At 33.5% G+C, this 20,054-nt stretch overlaps 1 protein-coding gene across 1 annotated transcript in view; it reads right to left on the reverse strand.

The window, feature by feature from the left end:
- Window positions 1-1,092: 1,092 nt before the first annotated feature.
- LOC126739502 (uncharacterized) overlaps window positions 1,093-20,054 on the reverse strand; it is a 77,205-nt gene continuing 58,243 nt past the window's right edge. The window contains exon 12 of the mRNA XM_050445215.1: window positions 1,093-12,682. Within this exon, the coding sequence (XP_050301172.1) occupies window positions 12,015-12,682 (668 nt within the window). The 3' untranslated portion in view covers window positions 1,093-12,014. The remainder of the gene's footprint in view (window positions 12,683-20,054) is intronic.

Consider the following 20,054-nt stretch of genomic DNA (forward strand, 5'->3'; position numbering starts at 1 on the left):
CAAAAAAAAATAGATATGTGCCTAGGTGTACATAAGACACTTGTGTGCGTTAATATTTCAGAGAAAAGTTGTTTCTGTCTCTTTTCCTGTTCTTAGTAAACCTACCTAATTAAATGACGAGGTTCAATTTATTAATGATTTGCATGATATTCATTGGGATGATCTTGATTATATGCTTTTTCTTTGCAAAACATTTACATCTAATTTTTTCGAAAACGGAAGCTCCTATCGAAATTAGGCAAGAGCACCTTTTTTATGTAAAAATGTTTGTTCTTTTCAATTCTAATACCAAAATTATAACGGAGTTGCTAGAAAAAAGTTTTAACAATTTAAACTTTACCGACCACTTATTTTACACGACCCTGTATACATTTTGGCAAAAATGGTTGCAATATCAGTTTTTAATAAAACCAATAGTAAATGTTGAAAATTTCAAAAGATTACAACTAGGCGTTCCGGATATATTAACAAAAAACGATCTTTAACATGATTCATAAAACACCCTGTAACTTAAAAACGATGCACTTTTGAACCATACTGTATATGGACTTTTGTCTTATTTTTAGACAAAGATGCGGCTGGTCAAATATTGCGATGTAATTTCGGGACACCCTGTATAAAAATTTGAAATTTGGCACACATCATTACTACCACCTACATACACCAACCTAATACTACTTTTTCATCCCTATTTCATTTTGCATGCCAATATAAAACACTTCCACCTTGTTTTTTACCTGTAAATATTCGATCTCGGTCTTTTCTAAATATTATTCTGTTTACATTAAATTCCTGATTATGGACAGAACAGTTAGTGTAATTACGTCACTGTATGATTTATCATGATTTAATGAATGCCATTTTAATATTTATAATAACCCTCCACACTGCCAATTCAGTTGACTGTATATGAGCTTATCCAAGAGTTTCGAAATAGGTCATACTGATTCACTTTAAATAGAAGTGATACTTATTCAATCAACATCCATGCGGTTTTCTGAAACCACTTTCTCGAAGTCACAGGAATCGTTTTTCCGTTTTGTCGGCATCCGGTTTAAAGTAATTTGTGATCAGAGAAATAAACACATAAGACAATTTTTAATTTAATATTTTATTAATTACATAAAGGTGCCATATAAAAATTAGCGCATTTCTTAAGTTAATAAAGCGCCATATAACAATTACTAATTCTAACCATATCCTAATAAAAATCGTTAAATGAATATATATATTTTTTGTTTAAATAGGCAAATACTGATAAATTTGTTTGAAAAAAAGAAAGAACATTGTTTTTAAGTAAAGAATAATAACAAAACTTGATTAAAAATAACAAAACAATACAAAAATTACAAGCATTATACATACAGGGAGTTTCTTAACAATTGAAGTGATTTTTCTACCCTGTATATTTTATAGGTTTTTAATTAAGGCACGTACTTTTAGAAACCAGATTAATTACTAATGGAAATAGGATCTATTGGTTTTATGAGCAATAAGGTATTCACACTAATTGAATTACGTATTTCAGAAACCATAAAAGTCACAAATTTATGATATTGCAGTTTTCTGTAATTTTTCATAGTATATACCCTTAAAGTTAAACAAAAACCCCAAAACTCTTTATATTTACAAACATTTAATACCAGTTGAAATTTTCATGTTTTGCAGAAAAACAAAAACTCCAGGGATTTTGGTGTTTCTGAAATATAATTTTTGAACACACTAGTTTTTGGAAGAGGGAAGTGGCTGTGTTGCTTAAAGGATAATACAATAAAATGTAAACAAAACATGAATGACACTAACGCGCACCCCTTTTTAAATACTGTTCGTCCTATTTAGTGTTCTGTATAGTCTTGTATATACTACGTTCCTTAGAATAATTTTGATACTATCAAATGAAGGGTAGGGGAACACGGGGCACGTTGAAACACAAGGCACCTTGAAACATTGTTCTCATTTTAAATTTTTGCGGCTAAAAGAGAATCTGTTACTGTCAGTGGCGCTTCGATCGCTACCAGCTCTCGTCATCTTTATTTCCTTAAAACCGCTTCCTTTTTCTAATCCTTTTGTATTTTTTTATTTTGGCATAAAATAAACAATATGGACGTTTGGGGTTCAATGAAACATTACTCGACGGGGCTCTTTGAAACGTTTCGAGGTGCCCCATAACATTTAAATCGTGTAATTATTTTTCTTTTTCTACGAATATTTTTCTATTTTATTCCAGTCAAAGAAAAACCAATAAAGGTTCGTTTCTTGAGAATGACATGAAAGCTGCAGTCGAGCTAGTTTGTCAAGGTCACTCCATCAGACGGGCAGCAGAACTAAAAAACGTTAACTTCGTAACATTATCCAGGTATGTGAAAAAGAAAAAAAACAATGAGAGTGATAGAAATTTAAAGTTTGTTCCGAACTACAATGTTAGACAAGTGTTTAATGTGGAACAAGAAAATAAACTAAAGGAATATTTGCTAATGTGTTCCAAAATGTTTTATGGTCTCCCAGTAACTGAATGCAAGAAGGTGGCTTATGAAATGGCTGTGATAAATAAAATAAAACATCCAAAATCATGGGACGTTAACAAATCAGCAGGACAAGATTGGTTTTATGGGTTTTTAAAAAGAAATCCATCGCTTAGTCAACGAACGCCTGAGGGATGTAGCTTGTCCCGGGCTACATCTTTCACAAAAGCAAATGTAGATGCACTTTTTGATAATTTGCTAAAGGTTTACGCAAATCCTCACTTTGCAGATGGAACACGAGTATTTAATCTGGATGAAACAGGTACATGCACAGTTCAAAAACCCCAAAAAATAATTGCCGAAAAAGGATCCAAGCAAGTTAGTAAGTGCACTAGTGCTGAAAAAGGTACTAACGTCACAACCTGTTGTTTCATCTCAGCAAGTGGAAACTTTATTCCCCCCGTTATGATATTTCCTCGCGTACACTTTAAGCCTCACATGGTGCAGGAAGCCCCTACTGGTACTCTTGGTTTGGCAAATCCGTCCGGCTGGATGACTTCAGTATTATTTGTTGAAGTTATAAACCATTTTATACACCATACAAAAAGTAGCATGCAATCGCCCACTCTAATTTTATGCGACAATCACGAGAGTCATTTGTCGTTAGAGGCACTTAATTTGTGCAAACAAAATGGAGTGACTATGTTAACTTTTCCCCCACATTCCACCAATAAATTGCAACCGTTAGACGTGGGTGTGTTTAAGCCATTTAAAACGTATTACAATGCTGCAATAGATACTTGGATGATGCAGCATCCTGGCCAAACAGCAACTATCTACAATGTTGCTGGCTTTGTAAAAATTGCTCACGAGAGAGGAATGACTGCATCAAACATCACCGCGGCCTTTAAGAAAACAGGAATTTACCCATACGATAGACATGTTTTTACCGATGCCGATTATTTATGTAATTATGTTACCGACCGACCAATGGTCGAATTACCAACTACTTCTAGTCAAGAAAAAGAGCATTATTCTTCGCCAAGTAATACTCCTGTTAAAAAAACAAACAACTCAGCAATGGAAATCGAAGCATCTGCCAATAATACCTCAAGCTTCAATAACGACTTTGAAAACCCCAGTACTTCTACTTGCAACAGTAATAACGGAGATACTTTATGTGGATCTGAAGATTTTAGGGGATTTCCCAAGGCAGGCAATAGAAAAAACAACAGAAAGGCTCGAGCAAAAGGAAAAAGTATGATTGCAACCAGTACCCCGGAAATGACCGCACTTGGCAATAAAATTGAAATTGCGGTATCAGCATCAAAGAAAGAAACTGCCAAAAGAAAAATAACGGATTTTGACAAAGATGCTAGAAAGAAATTTAAAAAAATCGAAGAGGAGCACTCATCATCTGAAGAAGAAGATGTAGTCTACACTGAGACTGATGACGACTTAGACGACGATGAAGGCCTTTTCATCGTGACTGAAGATCATTTCGTAAATCTGGATAGGTCACCTCTGCCAAATGATTATGTACTGGTGGAATTTAAATTAAACCGACACAATAACAAGTTCTACGTTGGAATTGTTACAAAAGGAAAAGATACAAATGGAGATTACGAGATAAATTTTTTTAAAAAAAAAGGATATAACAAATTTGTAGAGCCATCAGTTCCAGACGTATCACTAGTCGCTGAAAATAGCATTAAGATGGTTTTAGGGAACCCAGTTTTTGCAGGATCAACCCAACGCCAAAAACAATATATTTCTTTCGGAATCGACTTTACCAATATTGGCTAATGATTATATTCAACGTTTTAATTATTTCGCTCTTTGGCTGTACTTAAAATTCTAAAAATATTTAGGTCTTTTATTGGGAATACTTCTAAAGCGATTTAATTGTTATATAGTAATCTAGGTATGTTGCATTGTGCCCCTATATTTGTTCCATTGTGCCCCAGTGGTGGGGCACAATGAAACATTTTTTTCCTAAATTTCAATAGTCTGTTGGACAAAATAGGTAGTTATAAGGCTCTTGATACTTCTATACATGTACTCCTAGTACCGAAGGACATTTTTTAAAACACATTTAAACCTAATAGACTTATATCGAAAAAGAGAAACAATTAAAATTAAATTTGTGTTTCATTTTACCCCATGTTCCCCTACACGAGAAAAAGGGGGAATGTCAATTTTCTCCATTTTTCAGTTTTGCATCGCTGGATGCACCTTTCAATATGATCTTTTTTACAGCCTAAATTGCACTGCAATAACGAGGATGGTCAAGATTTTATCGCGGTTTAAAAAATATATAGGATACACGTGAAAAAGGGGGAATGTCAAACCGAAACAGCAAAAGAAGGGGGTGTGTCAATTGGCAACATTGAAATTTATGATTGGAATCTGTACGATACTATGCAGCGTAAAACGTTTTGTTTCGTCAGTACATGTTTGTTTTTAACCTTGGTGTTACTACGGCATTTATTTCTGAGTTTTCGTGATTTAATTATTGAAATAATGGAAGAAACAGATATGAATAGTGAGGTGGACGATTACAATGTTTCCAAATTGTAACAGAAAGAGCTAGGATTGATATAATAACAAAATTTAATAAAATGACGGTAAATGAACAGAACAGTTATTTAAGTGGGCTTATACAAGTGAGTACGGTTTTTCAACATAAGCCTAGACAAGCTGAAGAAAATGCTCTGTTACATGACTGTTCATATTCATATCGTGTGCGAGTAAATAGAGTTCCGGTAAGGCGTTCCGTCCTTTACATGGAATTTCAAAGAAAAAAATTGAAGTTATTCAACGATACATTAAAAGAGGTGTCCAGCCTAAAGACGGTCGTGGTCAACATCAAAACCGGAGAAATCGTATAACTAAAGACACCTTTGACGCAGTTTGCGCCCACATTGGGTCTTTTAAAGGTCGAATGAGTCATTACAGTCTTAAAGACTCAAAGAGGACCTATTTGCCACCTGAGTTGAATGTCACAAAAATGTACAATATGTACAAAATAAAGTACCCGGATAAGAAAGTGTCGTACGAAAAATACAGCAAAATTTTTACTGAAAACTTTAATATAAGTTTTGGGTATCCTAGATAAGATACGTGCAGCACTTGTGACCAATTTGCTGCAGAAGTTCGTACGATTGAAAATGGACACAAAAGTTATCCCGATGGTAGCAAGGAGAAACTGGAAGCTGAGGGAAAATTAAGAAAGCTATCAACAGAAAACAAACTACACCTGATAAAGGCCAAGACGTTCTATGCTCGAAAACGCTAGTCACGGTTAGACAGTCAGAAGTCAATTAGTCGAGAATCTATTGCAATGGACTTCCAAAAGAACTTACCTGTGCCGAATATTACCACAAACGACGTATATTACAAAAGGCAATTGACGTTTTGTATGTTTAACATCCATGTCCTTTCCAATGGCGAGTCGTACTTTTATGCCTATGACGAAACGGTTGCTTGCAAAGGAGCAAATGAAGTTTCTTCTTTTCTTTTTTATTTTGTAATGGTGCAACTGGATCCCGCCGTTAAAGAACTGGATATTTTTTGCGACTCCTGCTGGGGCCAGAATAAAAATTGGAGAATTTTTCGGATTGTTCATTATTTGGTTTACCATGCCAAACGATTAGAAAAGATTAAAATGCACTTTCCAATAAGAGGACACTCATACCTGGAGTGCGATCGTAATATGGCTAACATTAACCAAAATAAATGGGTTGAGTTACCTAAAGAATGGGTTGAAGAATTTGAAGGTACTCGCTCAAAGCCATTGCCTTTTCGTATAACTGAAGTTGAAAGTAATTTTGTTCGTGGATGGACTCAGTTCTTAGACCAACACTACTTGAAGAAATGTCCATTTCAGTCTATTCTGCTGAAAAGGAGCATCCACGCATGTTGAAACACAGACTTACGTACAATGGGCATTGGGATGGTTCTGTGATTAATAAACCAAGTTTATTAATCACTTTCGAAGAGCTTTCTTGAAAAAACTAGCACTTGATCTAATAAAAGCTCAAATGGAACGTCGTTCGGAAACTGCAACTTTGAGGCGCAAACTCCGGCAAACTATTTGCAATGTACTAAAAAAAAAAGATGTACTGGAAGCACCAACAAAACCAGAAAAAATAAAAATAAAACAAATTTTTGTAAAAATAAGTAAATGTTTTGAATGCTTTTTTAACGTTGTTTTTGTTTAACTTACATATATGCACAGATATTTTCCTTTAGGCCCTTTTTTATTTTGGGTACAACTGTACCCCATTGTAGCATATTACGCTGTAAAAATAAGTGTAGCACTCCAGGGTTAATGTTTTATGCATTCATAATCTAAAAGATAGGGTAACTTCGTATGTGTATCACGAGGTAACAGGAACTAACGGGCCTAATGAAGTTGTATCGTTTTTATTACATTTTCCTGACAATAATCCAGAATTGAAAAATATTGAACATTTTCACTTTTTTTCTGATGCATGTGCTGTCCAGAAAGAGAATCATACAATAGTTAGACTTTTTTCTGTCTTAGTTTCAACCAATAGATTCAACAAAATTGAACAATATTATCCGATACGAGGACATTCATTTCTACCATGTGACCGGGATTTTTTCGTTCTTAAAACGAAAATTAAAAAATCAGACAGGATTTACGTGTTAAAAGGATGTTGAGCTTATCATCTAACATAGGGTTGAACCTATTTACTGTAGTTTTGCCGAATTCTGATGACATATTGAACTTTAAAAGCTGGTGGCTCACTTACTTTAAAAAGATAATGCTTTCTAATGCATCTTTGGGCAGAAACAATCGAAGAGATCAAAAGATTGCTTTTAAAATATCCAACTTTCGACACTTCATTCATTCGAGTAAACACGATGGAATTATTGTTGCAAAACAGTACATAGACGGGTTGCAAAATCATTCTTTTCGGCTACGAAATAGCAACAACAAAAGCATATCCTGAAGGACATATTCCTATCAATATTAAGAAGATGCAAGACTTGAGAAAACTCGAAAGGTATAAGTAAGTCTACCAGATAATGAAGAAGTCAAAGACTTTAACAGTGAAATTTTTAATTTTCCTACATGCCAGGGAGATTCAAATGAAACAATACAACCTGAGGAGTGATGACTACTTATATATTATTATGTAAGCCCATATTTTTGAATAAATGTTTATATAAAACTTTTTTTTTTAAATTTTTAATCCTTGAAAAGTTTGTGTGTTTCAGATACCCCAAAAATCCATCAAAGTAAAAAAAATAAAACATATATGAAGCTAAAATTCAGTACTTTTTTATGCAAACTGATTCAACAACATTAATCCTATTACAAAAGAACAACAGGTTTTTTTCTAATATCTGAACATTTTGTAAAAACGGATTTATGGGGTTTCTGAAATACGTGATTCAATAATTGCTTCCAGGGCGGCGAAATTGAAACCATAAAATTCAGGAAAAAATGTGCAACGCTTAAGTGAATTTTCCGACGGATGTATGGAATAAAAATGAGTGGGAGTGTTTTCCACTTATGGGTCATTCTCATTTAACTTTGATATTTGATGTCTTCAAGACTTTTTTCTTCAGGTTTTGTTTGTAAGTGTCGATTAGATGTTTTAAAATAAAAACTAAACACGGATTAATCACATGTTTAGGAAATAATATATCTTGATTTTATCTTTTAAAGTCACAAAATGTCAAGGTTCGTCACGGTCTCTTTCTTAGTTGCTTTCATACTATCATGATTTTTCGTTAAGGAATTGTTTTTTATTTAGGCTTTACTTAGATAACTAAAAAATATTGATTTAATTTTTAACTTTTCGCCTATAGGAAACACGTCTTTGCTTTTCGTATTTATTAAATTCTTTCAAAGTATTGTCTCTAAAAAATATGTCAGGTTCGTCACTACTATTAAGAAAGCGTAAAATTCTTATATGGACCAATTTACTATTTCCAGTTAACCACCTGCTTGCTAAATGAAACCATAGTGTCGCTACGCAGTGTAAAGAAAGTGTTTTTTTAGTTAAATACTGTGTTTAAAAAAGTGTTTTCTTGTGACTTTAAGGTGAGTATGTTTATTGCTTGTCAGTTACGTCACGCAAATAACTTTAAATTTCTTTATATTTTCTTAAAACTAATTATTGTATTTTGTTAACCAAAGCAAACTAAAAGTTAGGTTATGTTTACAATAAAATACCGGTCGCCGGTCATAGTCAAATAGTCTTATTTTTAATAAAATGTCAGGTTCGTCACGGTCAGCTGCGTTACTATTCTTTCGTAACGCAGCTGACAAGTTCGTGACGAACCTGACGTTAAAAGTAGTAAAGTAGACATTATTTTCAGCAATGCCGTTAACACCGGCTGAACGTGCAAGGCGTTATAGAGAAAAACTGAAAGAAAACCCCGAAAAAAGACAAGAATATTTGGAAAAAAGCCGAAAGAGGGCAAAGAAGTCCAAAAAGTCTATAGAAGAACTTTCCGATAGGGAGAAGCGTTACCAAAGAAAAAAATGGAGATTGTACCAACAGAAAAGTCGGCAGATAAAAAAACATGAACGTGAACAGGACCAATTTCTTCAGCAAAATACTCTACCGGGAAGTCCGATACCCCTGCCCGATCATATTCCTATGGAAGATGTTGGAATAGTAAATGAACCTCCAAGAAATCAATCTTACTTAGAGGCTAACAGGTCTTCCGGAAGAAAGAGACTTCGCAAGGATAGAACTGCTGCATACAGGAAAATCAAGCGTTTGGAAAAGGACTTGGAAAAAACAAAGCAGTCTTTACGGAAGTATAAGAAACGTTGCCAGCGATACCAGAAAAAGAATGTTGTGGCAGGGAGTCAGAAAAGTGAAACAGCTAGTCCTTACAGTAAAGCCATCCAAGATACCAAAGGATATAATGTTCCTGAAACTGTAAAAAAAACTCTAGTTTTTCATTATGAAAAACTGCACTAGTTGCACAAATAAAAGACAATTACTCAAAAACAAACAACGAAAAAGAAAAGCAAATTATTTCTAGAGCCACTAGTGGAACCATTGTCAAAAAATATAAATTTTTAACAAGAACTAAAAAGGTACTCCAATGTCATTCTTCAACTACAATGTCAAAAGGGAAAGGAAGATGTCGACTTACTTTACATCCACTTCATAAAAAAATACGAGACTTTTTTAATAGAGATGGCATAACTACGTTAACACCGGGAAAAAAAACAAACAGTAACACGAGGCAAGATCAAATATCAGAAAAGATTGCTAAAGGAAACCCTTAAAAATCTTTATGAAAAGTTTTGCAAAGAGTTTCCTTGTAGTAAAATTAGTTTTGCGACATTTTGCAGGCATAGACCTTGTTGGGTTGTGAAACCAAAACTTTCCGATAGAGATTCTTGCTTGTGCAAAAAACATTCCAATATACAGCATAAACTGGATACTTTAGTAAAAGAAAAAATATGCACAGAACGCAACATCGAAAACGTAGGTAAGCTGGTTACGTGTGATGTAAAATCAAAAGATTGCATGAAAAATATCTGCCCAAAATGCCAAGATCAGGCCGCTATAATCCTCGCGGATATTAAAGATCCAAATAAATTAGTTAATTGGAACTTTTGGAAACTTGAAAAAGAGGAAAGGAGCAAATCAGGCAAAACATTTTTTGTTAATAAAACAAAGCTTATCCGTGAATCTGGAATGCTAAAGAACCTATGCACAAATTTTAATGCAGAACTAAAAACAATGTTCTGTTGGCATGTCTTCAAAAAAAATCATCAAGCCAGTCAAAGGCAAAAATGTATTTCTGAACTAACTTATGAAGAGGCTGCTGTACATATAGATTTTTCTGAAAATTACTCATGCAAAATGAGTTCAGAAATACAGGCAATGCATTTCGGTTCCTCACACAACCAGGCCAGTCTCCATACCGTTGTAGTTTACTATGACAATAAACCTCCTGAAAGTATATGTACCATTTCTTCCTGTACTCGGCATGACCCTCCTGCTATTTGGGCCCACTTACGTCCTGTTTTAGAAGAACTAAAACAAAATGGTGTGCAAACTGTTAACTTCTTTAGTGATGGCCCAACATCACAATACCGCAACAAGGACAATTTTTTTTTATTTGAATACATATTTTAGAGATTATGGATTTTCAAATGCTTCATGGAACTTTTCAGAGGCTTCGCATGGTAAGGGTGCTCCGGATGGTGTTGGGGCTGCAGTCAAAAGAGTAGCTGATGGACTTGTCTGTAAAGGGAATGACATTCCAGATGCAGAAGCGTTATTTAGGATTCTTCAAGGAAAAGTAAATGTGAAACTTTATTGGATCGATTTAGAAGATGTCATTAACTTTGATTCCAAAAAAGAAATAAATAATCGTTACAAAATGACTAAAGGCATTATGAAAGTAGGTCAAATTATTTTGAAAGATTCTGAGTCCGATTTATATGGACGCGAATTATCGTGTTTTTGCAAGAAATTGCCTACAACATGTGATTGTCATTCATTGCAACGGATGTATTATCAAGACTGTGAAACTGTAGATTTAGACGATAACCCAGAAGATACCACTCCTCAACAACAGCTTCAACAACAACAATTTTTACCTGTGACCTTTGAAAATGTAAAAATTGATCAATGGCTGCTTGTTAAATATAACAATGTGATATATCCGGGCGTTGTTACTGATACAAATAACGATGAATCCTGTGAAGTTAAAGTTCTGCATTCTGTAGGAGTCAATAAATACATTTGGCCAATCAAGGAAGACAAGATCTGGTATAAATTTGAAGATATAGTGGGTTCTATTGAAGCACCTACTAATGCAACTAAACGAATTTTACAGTTTAAAACGCCGTTTTGGCTTGAAAATGGGGAAGGCATCAACTAATTTAACCTAAGTATTTTATTATTTGTTATGAGTTACTTAAAATTTAGAGTTTATTTTGTTATGTTTGGTTAAATTTAGAATTTACATTTTTGGTTAAACGTTTTTGTAATTGGAGCCATTTAATAAAAAAAAACAATTATTATTTAAATGTGTTTGTTTTCTATCAATTTTTAGCATCATTGTCAGGTTTGTTACATCAGTGTCAGGTTCGTCACTATTTAGAAAAACACATAAAATATGGTATTGCTTTTTATAGAAAAATAGAAACTAAAAAAAAATAAATTACCCATCGGCTTCTTGCAATAATTAATGTTTTAAAAAGAATTCTTAACCTGGGTCTAAGGCTAATTTTCTGACTTTTAAGAAATAGTGACGAACCTGACAAAGTTCAGTAAGCAGAATCACTCAAAAATGGGTAAAATAAAAAAAAAATTTGCACTGCTTTTGCCAAATTGTGTTATAAAACATGATTAGAAAATGATTTGTTTGTTTTTTTGCATAATATTAAATATTTTGTAATGAACGATTTTCACTATTGGTTTGACGACTTTAAATGAGAATGACCCTTATATTCATTTAATTGAAAAGAACGCAATAGCTGTTTTTGTAAGGACTTATTGAACGACCCCCGTAACGAAGCGTCTATTAAATATACTAAACCGGTTGAAAATAATGTCCCTCACATAACTCACAACACACTTTACGAACTTCATATTCTTTCGAATGTTTTTCTACCTGCTTTTCCTTGGCGTCCCTCTGACGTTTTTCGAATATAATCCCGGCGATCCAGCTGTGTACGTAATCAACCATTTTCCTCAAAGCGCTCGTCGCGAGTTTTTCGTCCGAATACGAATTGTTGACCACCCACTCGAAAAACGTTACGATACGTTTGAAGTAATCAAGATTAACTTTATCGAATATCGTGCTGTAGTACTGCGGGTCGCCAGTTATTTGGTACAGCTGATAGCGTCTTTCCAGTTCTTCCGCTTGTTCGCGAAAGTAAGAAATCGCCATATTTATGAATTTCATGTACCACACGTCCTTGGGTAAAATTTTGTCGAGTTCTTCAAACACTTCCTTGCCCCGCTCTAATAAATAAGTTTCAAGTGAATTGAGTACTGCATTTACTACCTTAGCTAGGACGTCTTTGCTTAGGAACGGTACAATTTTCTTGGTCAGTTGGACAACTTGGAGCAAGTCCATGTTGGAAAGTTTAATTTTAAAGTCGGAAATGACGTTCGCTATCGCTGACTTTAAGGCGACGGTACTTGATGAGGACGAGCTACTGTTCTGCACTGGGATCGGTTCTTTTCCGAGGTTTACTGAAATGAAAAGTGTTTTATGTCATGAGTTTCTTCCAATATGAAATGGGAAGTAACCCTGTCCAGTTTTTTTTTATTTTACTGATTTTTAAATACAGGGTGTCAATTTGAAAACTTCCCACCCCTATTATCTCGAAACGGGTGAGGTTTTTATAAAATCGCTAGGACACGTCGATTTTATTATCGAGGGGGAATAATTTTTATGCAGAAATCACTTCGCCTCTTTCAACCCCCTACCCCCCAGAACATCCCTCTCAAAAATCTTAAATGGCAATAGGGGTTGAGTGATACCTCATTTGAAAGAACTTTTTATTCTCTACATTTTGGCGCCTTATTTTTTAAATTTGAGTGCTGCGTTGCCAAGTTAGGGTTATTTAAACATTGTTAAATTACTTATTATTAAACATTATTCCTGTAAGTGTTCTAATTACGTTAAAGCTATGATTTGCATTGAAACATGTTATTTAGGTTAATATTATTTTTACTAAACATTTGCATAGCCGTTACAATTATGGTCTTTACAAAAGCACGCCTAAAATTTTTTTTATTAACACATCTACTTTAAGAGGTGTTCAAAGTGTTCTCCATTGTTCTCCAAACAAAAATAAAGTCTATTCTCAAATTCTTCCCGAACATTCTGAAATACCTCTTCTGGAATAGCCCTACTTGCCTCTGTAATTCTTCTTTTTAAATCTTCGATATCATCAGGCTGAGTTTTGTAAACAACCGATTTTATGTGCCCCCATAAAAAAAAATCTAACGGCGTTAAGTCTGGTGACCTAGCAGGCCATTCTATCGGTCCCCTTCTACCAATCCATTGGTTAGGGAATCTGTTATTCAACCACTCCCGCACTGGCCGAAAATAATGCGGCGTAGCTCCATCTTGCTGAAAGTGTAGTTCGTTTTCTTGCAAAATGTTACCAACTTGATTTTCCAGTTCAGTTGTTATCAAAGGATCAATTACATCTTCAAGTAGGTGTAAGTAGAGCTCTCCAGTTAAGTTTTGTTCAATAAACAACGGTCCTATAACAGCATTTCCAAGAATACCAGCCCAAACATTAATTTTTTGTGGCCGCTGTGTAGCACCCTCTCTGAAAATGTGGGGATTGTCCTCACTCCAGTATCGACAATTCTGTCTATTGACATGGCCGTTTAGGAAAAAGGTACATTCATCACTGAAGCAAATGTTGCTTACCACAATTGCACGAGTGTTTATTAAGTTGGACATAATTTCGCAAAACTCTATTCTCCTATCAAAATCGTCCTCATGAAGTTCCTGTAAAATTTGCATCTTGTACGGATGATATTTATGTAACTGTAATGCTCGTCGTACAGTTTCATGTGACATTCCAGTTAGACGTGCTACTGTACGGAGAGAATTGGTGGGTTCTGCAACGAATGTTCCCAAAATCTCTACTTGAGCATCTTCGTTTAAAACACACCGACTTGCCCTTTTTTTGTTTCCAACTGAACCCGTTTCATTAAATTTAGCTACTACGTCCAAAATGTATCTGTGACTTACATTACAATTAGGATTTCTATTATTAAAAACTTCTGCCGTTCTTCTTGCGCATCTTCCTTGCTCGCCATAAATAAAAATCATTTCAATTCTTTGCTTAAGCGTGTATACCATAGTAACTAACAATAACACACAAATTATCGAAATAAATTTTAACTGATTTAAATACCTAGTGACATTGACTGGTAGGAAAGTTCACTAAATACTATTTTAAATTTCGGATCATATCATCGAACTGTATTGAGACGAATTCCATTGCAAACGAAAATAAACAAAAAAGAAAAAAAATTAAATGTTTATCTTTCATGACCAAAAGAATTTGTCGGATTGATAAACACTTTCAGTGAGAAATGCACCGGTTCGCTTTATGGTCAAACACGTTCCAATAGAAATCATAGCTTCAACGTATTTAAAACACTTACAGGAATAATGTTTAATAATAAGTAATTTAACAATGTTTAAATAACCCTAACTTGGCAACGCAGCACTCAAATTTAAAAAATAAGGTGCCAAAATGTAGAGAATAAAAAGTTCTTTCAAATGAGGTATCACTCAACCCCTATTGCCATTTAAGATTTTTGAGAGGGAGGTTCTGGGGGGTAGGGGGTTGAAAGAGGCGAAGTGATTTCTGCATAAAAATTGTTCCCCCTCGATAATAAAATCGACGTGTCCTAGCGATTTTATAAAAACCTCACCCATTTCGAGATAATAGGGGTGGGAAGTTTTTAAATTGACACCCTGTATATAGCTAAGCTTGAAAGTAAATCTTTTTCTTGGAAAATCGAATAATCTGTTGTCGTAAAATGAAAAATAATAACAAAACAAAAACAAACCTAATCTCTAACCTTTGAATTTGAGAGCTTTGGAAAATTTGAGCTGGTCAAAGTTATTTATTAATAAATTACTCTAAAACAGTGAATATCGCTGGTACCAGAGCCTAGATTCGACAGAATTAAGATTAATAGAAAAAAAAAACATAAATTAAATTATAAAACGAAATTAAAGAATGTCCTGCAACTTATAATAAATGTTTGAGTTACGACAAAGTTTTTTTTATTGTTCTTGCTTCCACTACTGTAATTTTGTAAGCTATTGTAACTCTTAATACCGCCATATAAAAGCCTTTGCCCTTGTAATGTTCTTGACTATTTCAAAAGTGAAAAAAAATTTCCAATTGAATCACTTATTTGAGAAACCAGATAAATCCTTTTAACATAGTTCTGAGGAAACTAAAAAAAGCGCTACATCAGTTGACATTTTTTAAAGGTTCGGGTATTTAATGTATGTTTAGGATGAGGAAATTAAATACTTTATTCCTAAACGGCGATAAAATTTAATGGTGAAGTTAACAGAAAGCTGAATCTCGAAGAATGGACATATCGACTTACTCAAAAAAAAACTTTCACAAGAACAAACTTCTAAGGAACATCGAGAAAGTCAAATGGAATAAAAATAAGTATACGTGCACAGCTTAAAATCATTAAAATTAGAATTCCAGATTATTTCTTTACAGACTATATAGGGTTCCACAAATGTAAGAATTACAAAACTAAACAAAATTACAAGTTACTTAGTCGTTAAAAGATGACTTTACTTAAACGAACATACAGGAAAACCGAAGAGTATTAAGACAAGAAATTTTTTTAAACTTATACAATAAACAGAGCGTACATCACCGACTGAGCATTAAGATGTAAATGTATTAGAGATGGGCAAAACTGTTATTTTTTGATAACAGTTGCAACTGTTATTGTTATTTTTTCACAACAGTTTAAAATAACAGGTTTCTGTTATTATTGTTATTTTGATATTTACTTATTATGTATACTATACTTTTTGAATATAATGCCCCATAATTTTGTTTTAATACCTCTTTTAGTTAAGAAAATTACATTTAGAACTTACAAAGTTTAAAAGTTCTGGTTTTCAATAAAAACCTCCATTTTAATAGCGTTATTTAGCAATAAAATCTAAAATCATTGTTTTCGCACATAACCTCATCAATGGGTCCCACCGCGGTAATTCCCCGGCAAACGCCAAACTAGTCAAAACAAAACACGAATTGTGTATATGGGCTGTGAGATTTAAAGCTAAAAACTAGTTAAATTTCGTAATAGTAAATTTTTTGAGTGTTAGTGTGAGTGTAGTAAATGATTTGTTTGAACCAATTATTAGAAACTTGTCCAATTTAAGAACAATTAGATATCTCACCTGTAATAAATGGAAAGGTAAGAGATAGTATAAGAAAATTTATGTTTTCTAATAATTAACGCCTGTACCAGAGAAATTAAAAACAAATTTTTAAAAGACTTTTTAATTTCCCTGCTCTTGAATTCGAACATGGAATATAGAACATAGAAGAGCAATTTTTTTTCCGCTATTTATTAACGATTCTGTGGGCTGTAGGAAAATGATTTGCAATGATTGCAAGAATTCTAGAAACTAGTTCATTTATTTTTGTAGACAAAATTCAAAATTAGGTTTTTTGTCTTTCAGGTCAAGTGAGGCATGTAACTATTGTCGTCAAGTGTTATCTTACAAATCATCTATAAGTAATTTGAGGCAACATCTTCAAAGAAAACATCCGTCAATAGTTAAGTTAGTGGAAAATGGTTCTACAACAACTTCAAAACTTCAAATAATTCTCCTTCATATTCATCCAGTAGTAATTTACAATCAACGGTATCTACCGCTTTTGCCTCTATTCCATCCACGTCGTCAGCACCCGTTCATTCACCCACCGCATCAACTACTTCAACACGCCCTGATTCATCTGCCTCATCTATTTCATCTGTTGCATCATCAGTCAACACTAATGTAAATGAAAAGCATACAAAAAAGTTTAGATAATCTGTGCTTTCCGACCCAAAAAAGATAGGTTTTTCGCAAAAAAAAAGCATTGATGATATACTTCTAAAATTAATAATCAAGGACTTTTAACCTTTTTCGATAGTTGAAAATGCAGGTTTCAAAGAGTTTTGTAATGCCCTAAACCCATCGTATTGTCTTCCCAGTAGAAAAACTCTATTGAATACATTACTTCCAGCGAAGTTCGAAGAAGTGTTAATTAAGGCACAAGAAAAACTTAAAACAGCCCAGGCAGTAACAATTAACACCGATTGTTGGACGTCCTCTAATAATGATGGCTTTATAGCCGTAACATCACATTTTATTGATGCAAATTTTGAAGTAAAGTCAGTATTATTAGAGGTTGGGCCTTGTAGTGAGAGCCGTACAATGCCAGCAAAAATCTCGCGACGGACCTCAAACGGATCGCTAATGAATGGGAAATTGAAAGTAAAATTTTACTAGTCATATCGGATAACGCTGCTAATATTAAAAAGGCAATAAGTGATGAATTGAAATGGAAACATTTAGGTTGTTTAGCACATACAATAAACTTAATTGTTCAGGATGCATTAAAACTTGTCGATCTGCTTGTTGTTTGATGTGTTTATTTAAGTAGAGTATCTATTGGCGCGTCATGTAAACGCATTTCTCAGTTGCAAGTTGTATTGTTTTTTTTTTGTAAGGTACCTTGTATGTATATACTCTGATCTTTTTATTTTTATAATCATTATCACACTTTAATAAACTTTTAAGAACTATCTACTTTTAAGGTGTTTTATTTGTATTTTTTCTTACTGATCTTTACCACTTTCATTTTTAATTTTTTCCTAAATATAGCTTATCCCTGCTTTCTATTTTTATCCTAAATAAACCAAATTTCTTATAAATAAATGAAATTTACAAGTAACGTTTTAAAATTAAATTCACCCTAACTAAGATTGTCTGAGAAGAAGTGTTATGGAGATCATAACATTTGTTTGTTGCTCGATGGTAATATCATTATAGTAATATAATACAGTTATCTAATAAAAATAAAATAATTAAAAAAAAAGCAATAATTTAAAATTTGATGAAAGTCACCTATAATAAAAGTAACGAAAATCTTCTTGTTTATCAATATGGATAAGTATCTAAAAAAAGAACTAATATTTAGAAAAATATATCTCAAGCAGTTGCATTTAAAAATTATTAAGTTTATCTTAAAATATTCATATTGTTTAATCTTTGTATGTTAATAATAGGGGAGACCGAGGATACAATGGACACCAGGATAGAATGGACATGTTTAAAACTCCCGCTTAATATGTATTTGAAGCGCCCTCATATGGTAAATTAATGCAATAACTACCGAACAATCGTTTGGCATTCGCAAGGTAGCAAGCATTGAGTGTGGTTATTTTTATCGATATTTTCCTGTTTCAGCCAGTCTGTTTGTAACTTTTACGGTAAGTAATGTAACCATTTATTATTATTTATGCAACACTTTTTAATATCTAATTATTTTAGTGGTGAACAAATAATTGAAATTGCTTGTTTAGTTTTCTAGGAAAAAGAATAATTTTACTATAGGCTCAATGGGGGATACAATGGACGGATGTCCATAGTATCCCCTATTGTCCATTGTATCCCCAGAATGTTTTTATTTTTTTATTTCAGATGGTGAGAGAGTATAAAAAGAAAACCGACAGGGAATTCCCTGAAGGAGATCTAAGAAGAGCAGTAGAGGATGTCTTAAATAATATTGGTAGCTTGCGAAAAGTTTCGGAGAGGTATAATGTTACTAAGTCTCGTTTAGCTATTTATGTGAAAAGGGCTAGAGAACAGGGGATAGAAAATATATCTTTAAAACCACATTTTAAACATCGTCAAATTTTTTCTCCAGAAATGGAACAAGCATTAGCTGAATATTTACTCAAATGTTCATCTATGTTCTATGGATTAACTCCAAACAAAAAAATAGAGAACTATATAGCATTTCAGTTTGCGTCCCGAAATAAGCTTTTAATCCCGGATTCTTGGGCAACACAAGCAATGGCTGGCGAGGAGTGGTTTGCCGGTTTTTTGAGCAGAAATCCAGAACTCTCAATTCGAAAACCGGAAGCAACATCTCTTGCTCGTATGACGGCGTTTAACAAAACAGTTGTTGGGGAATTCTTTGGCAAGCTCAAAACTGTTTACAGCCGGCATAACTATGAGGCAAGCCAAATTTTTAATTTAGACAAAACAGGGGTTACTACAGTACCGAAAAAAAAAATAGCAAGAAAAAAAGGTAAAATAAAAAAAACTACATGTGATAATAATGATGAATTAAATTGATCGCACTAATCGGGACTTACTTCCGATCCCTATATATTCTGTAAAAAAATAATCTGGCATTCTAATTTAAGTCATAAATTAGAATTCCAGATGCTGGTCTACGGCCAGAAGCGCTAGGCAGATGTCAATATATTTCTTACGCTGAATGCGTATTTTTATTTTATTTGACTTTCTCGATAGTCAATTACTGCGTAAAACTGACGAAATTCAATTCTAATCTAAGGCAACAAAAATGTTCTTCATAAAAACTTTTTATTTTGATATCTATCAGGTAAGTAGCCCTTAAATTTTTCACCTAATAAACTATTATTTAAATTCTTAATAGGTATTTTAACATTAGGGCTGCCTGGTTCTGTAAAGTCCACCGGGCCTAGGATGCAATTTGTCTGATGCAAATTAGAAACAAATACCTTTTTAATCAGTCTATGAAGGCATATGTTATAACTGTTTCTTTTAAGTTTCTGTTGTAAGAGAACTGCATAAACTTGGATATGTTAAATTCAAAAAAGTAGTCCATTTTTCTCAAAGAGATCTCTTGATAATAAAAATTCAGAGATTAGAGGGACACAAAGTCAATGGTCTCAAAAGATGTTTATTTTAAAAAATGATTACACGTGTTTCGCCCTAAGGCATCGTCAGATCTAAAAGAAAACAGAAAGCAACCCTAGTACAAAAACAGCAATGCAT

The sequence above is a fragment of the Anthonomus grandis genome, chromosome 8 (assembly GCF_022605725.1).
Source record: "Anthonomus grandis grandis chromosome 8, icAntGran1.3, whole genome shotgun sequence".
Taxonomy (NCBI): domain Eukaryota; kingdom Metazoa; phylum Arthropoda; class Insecta; order Coleoptera; family Curculionidae; genus Anthonomus; species Anthonomus grandis.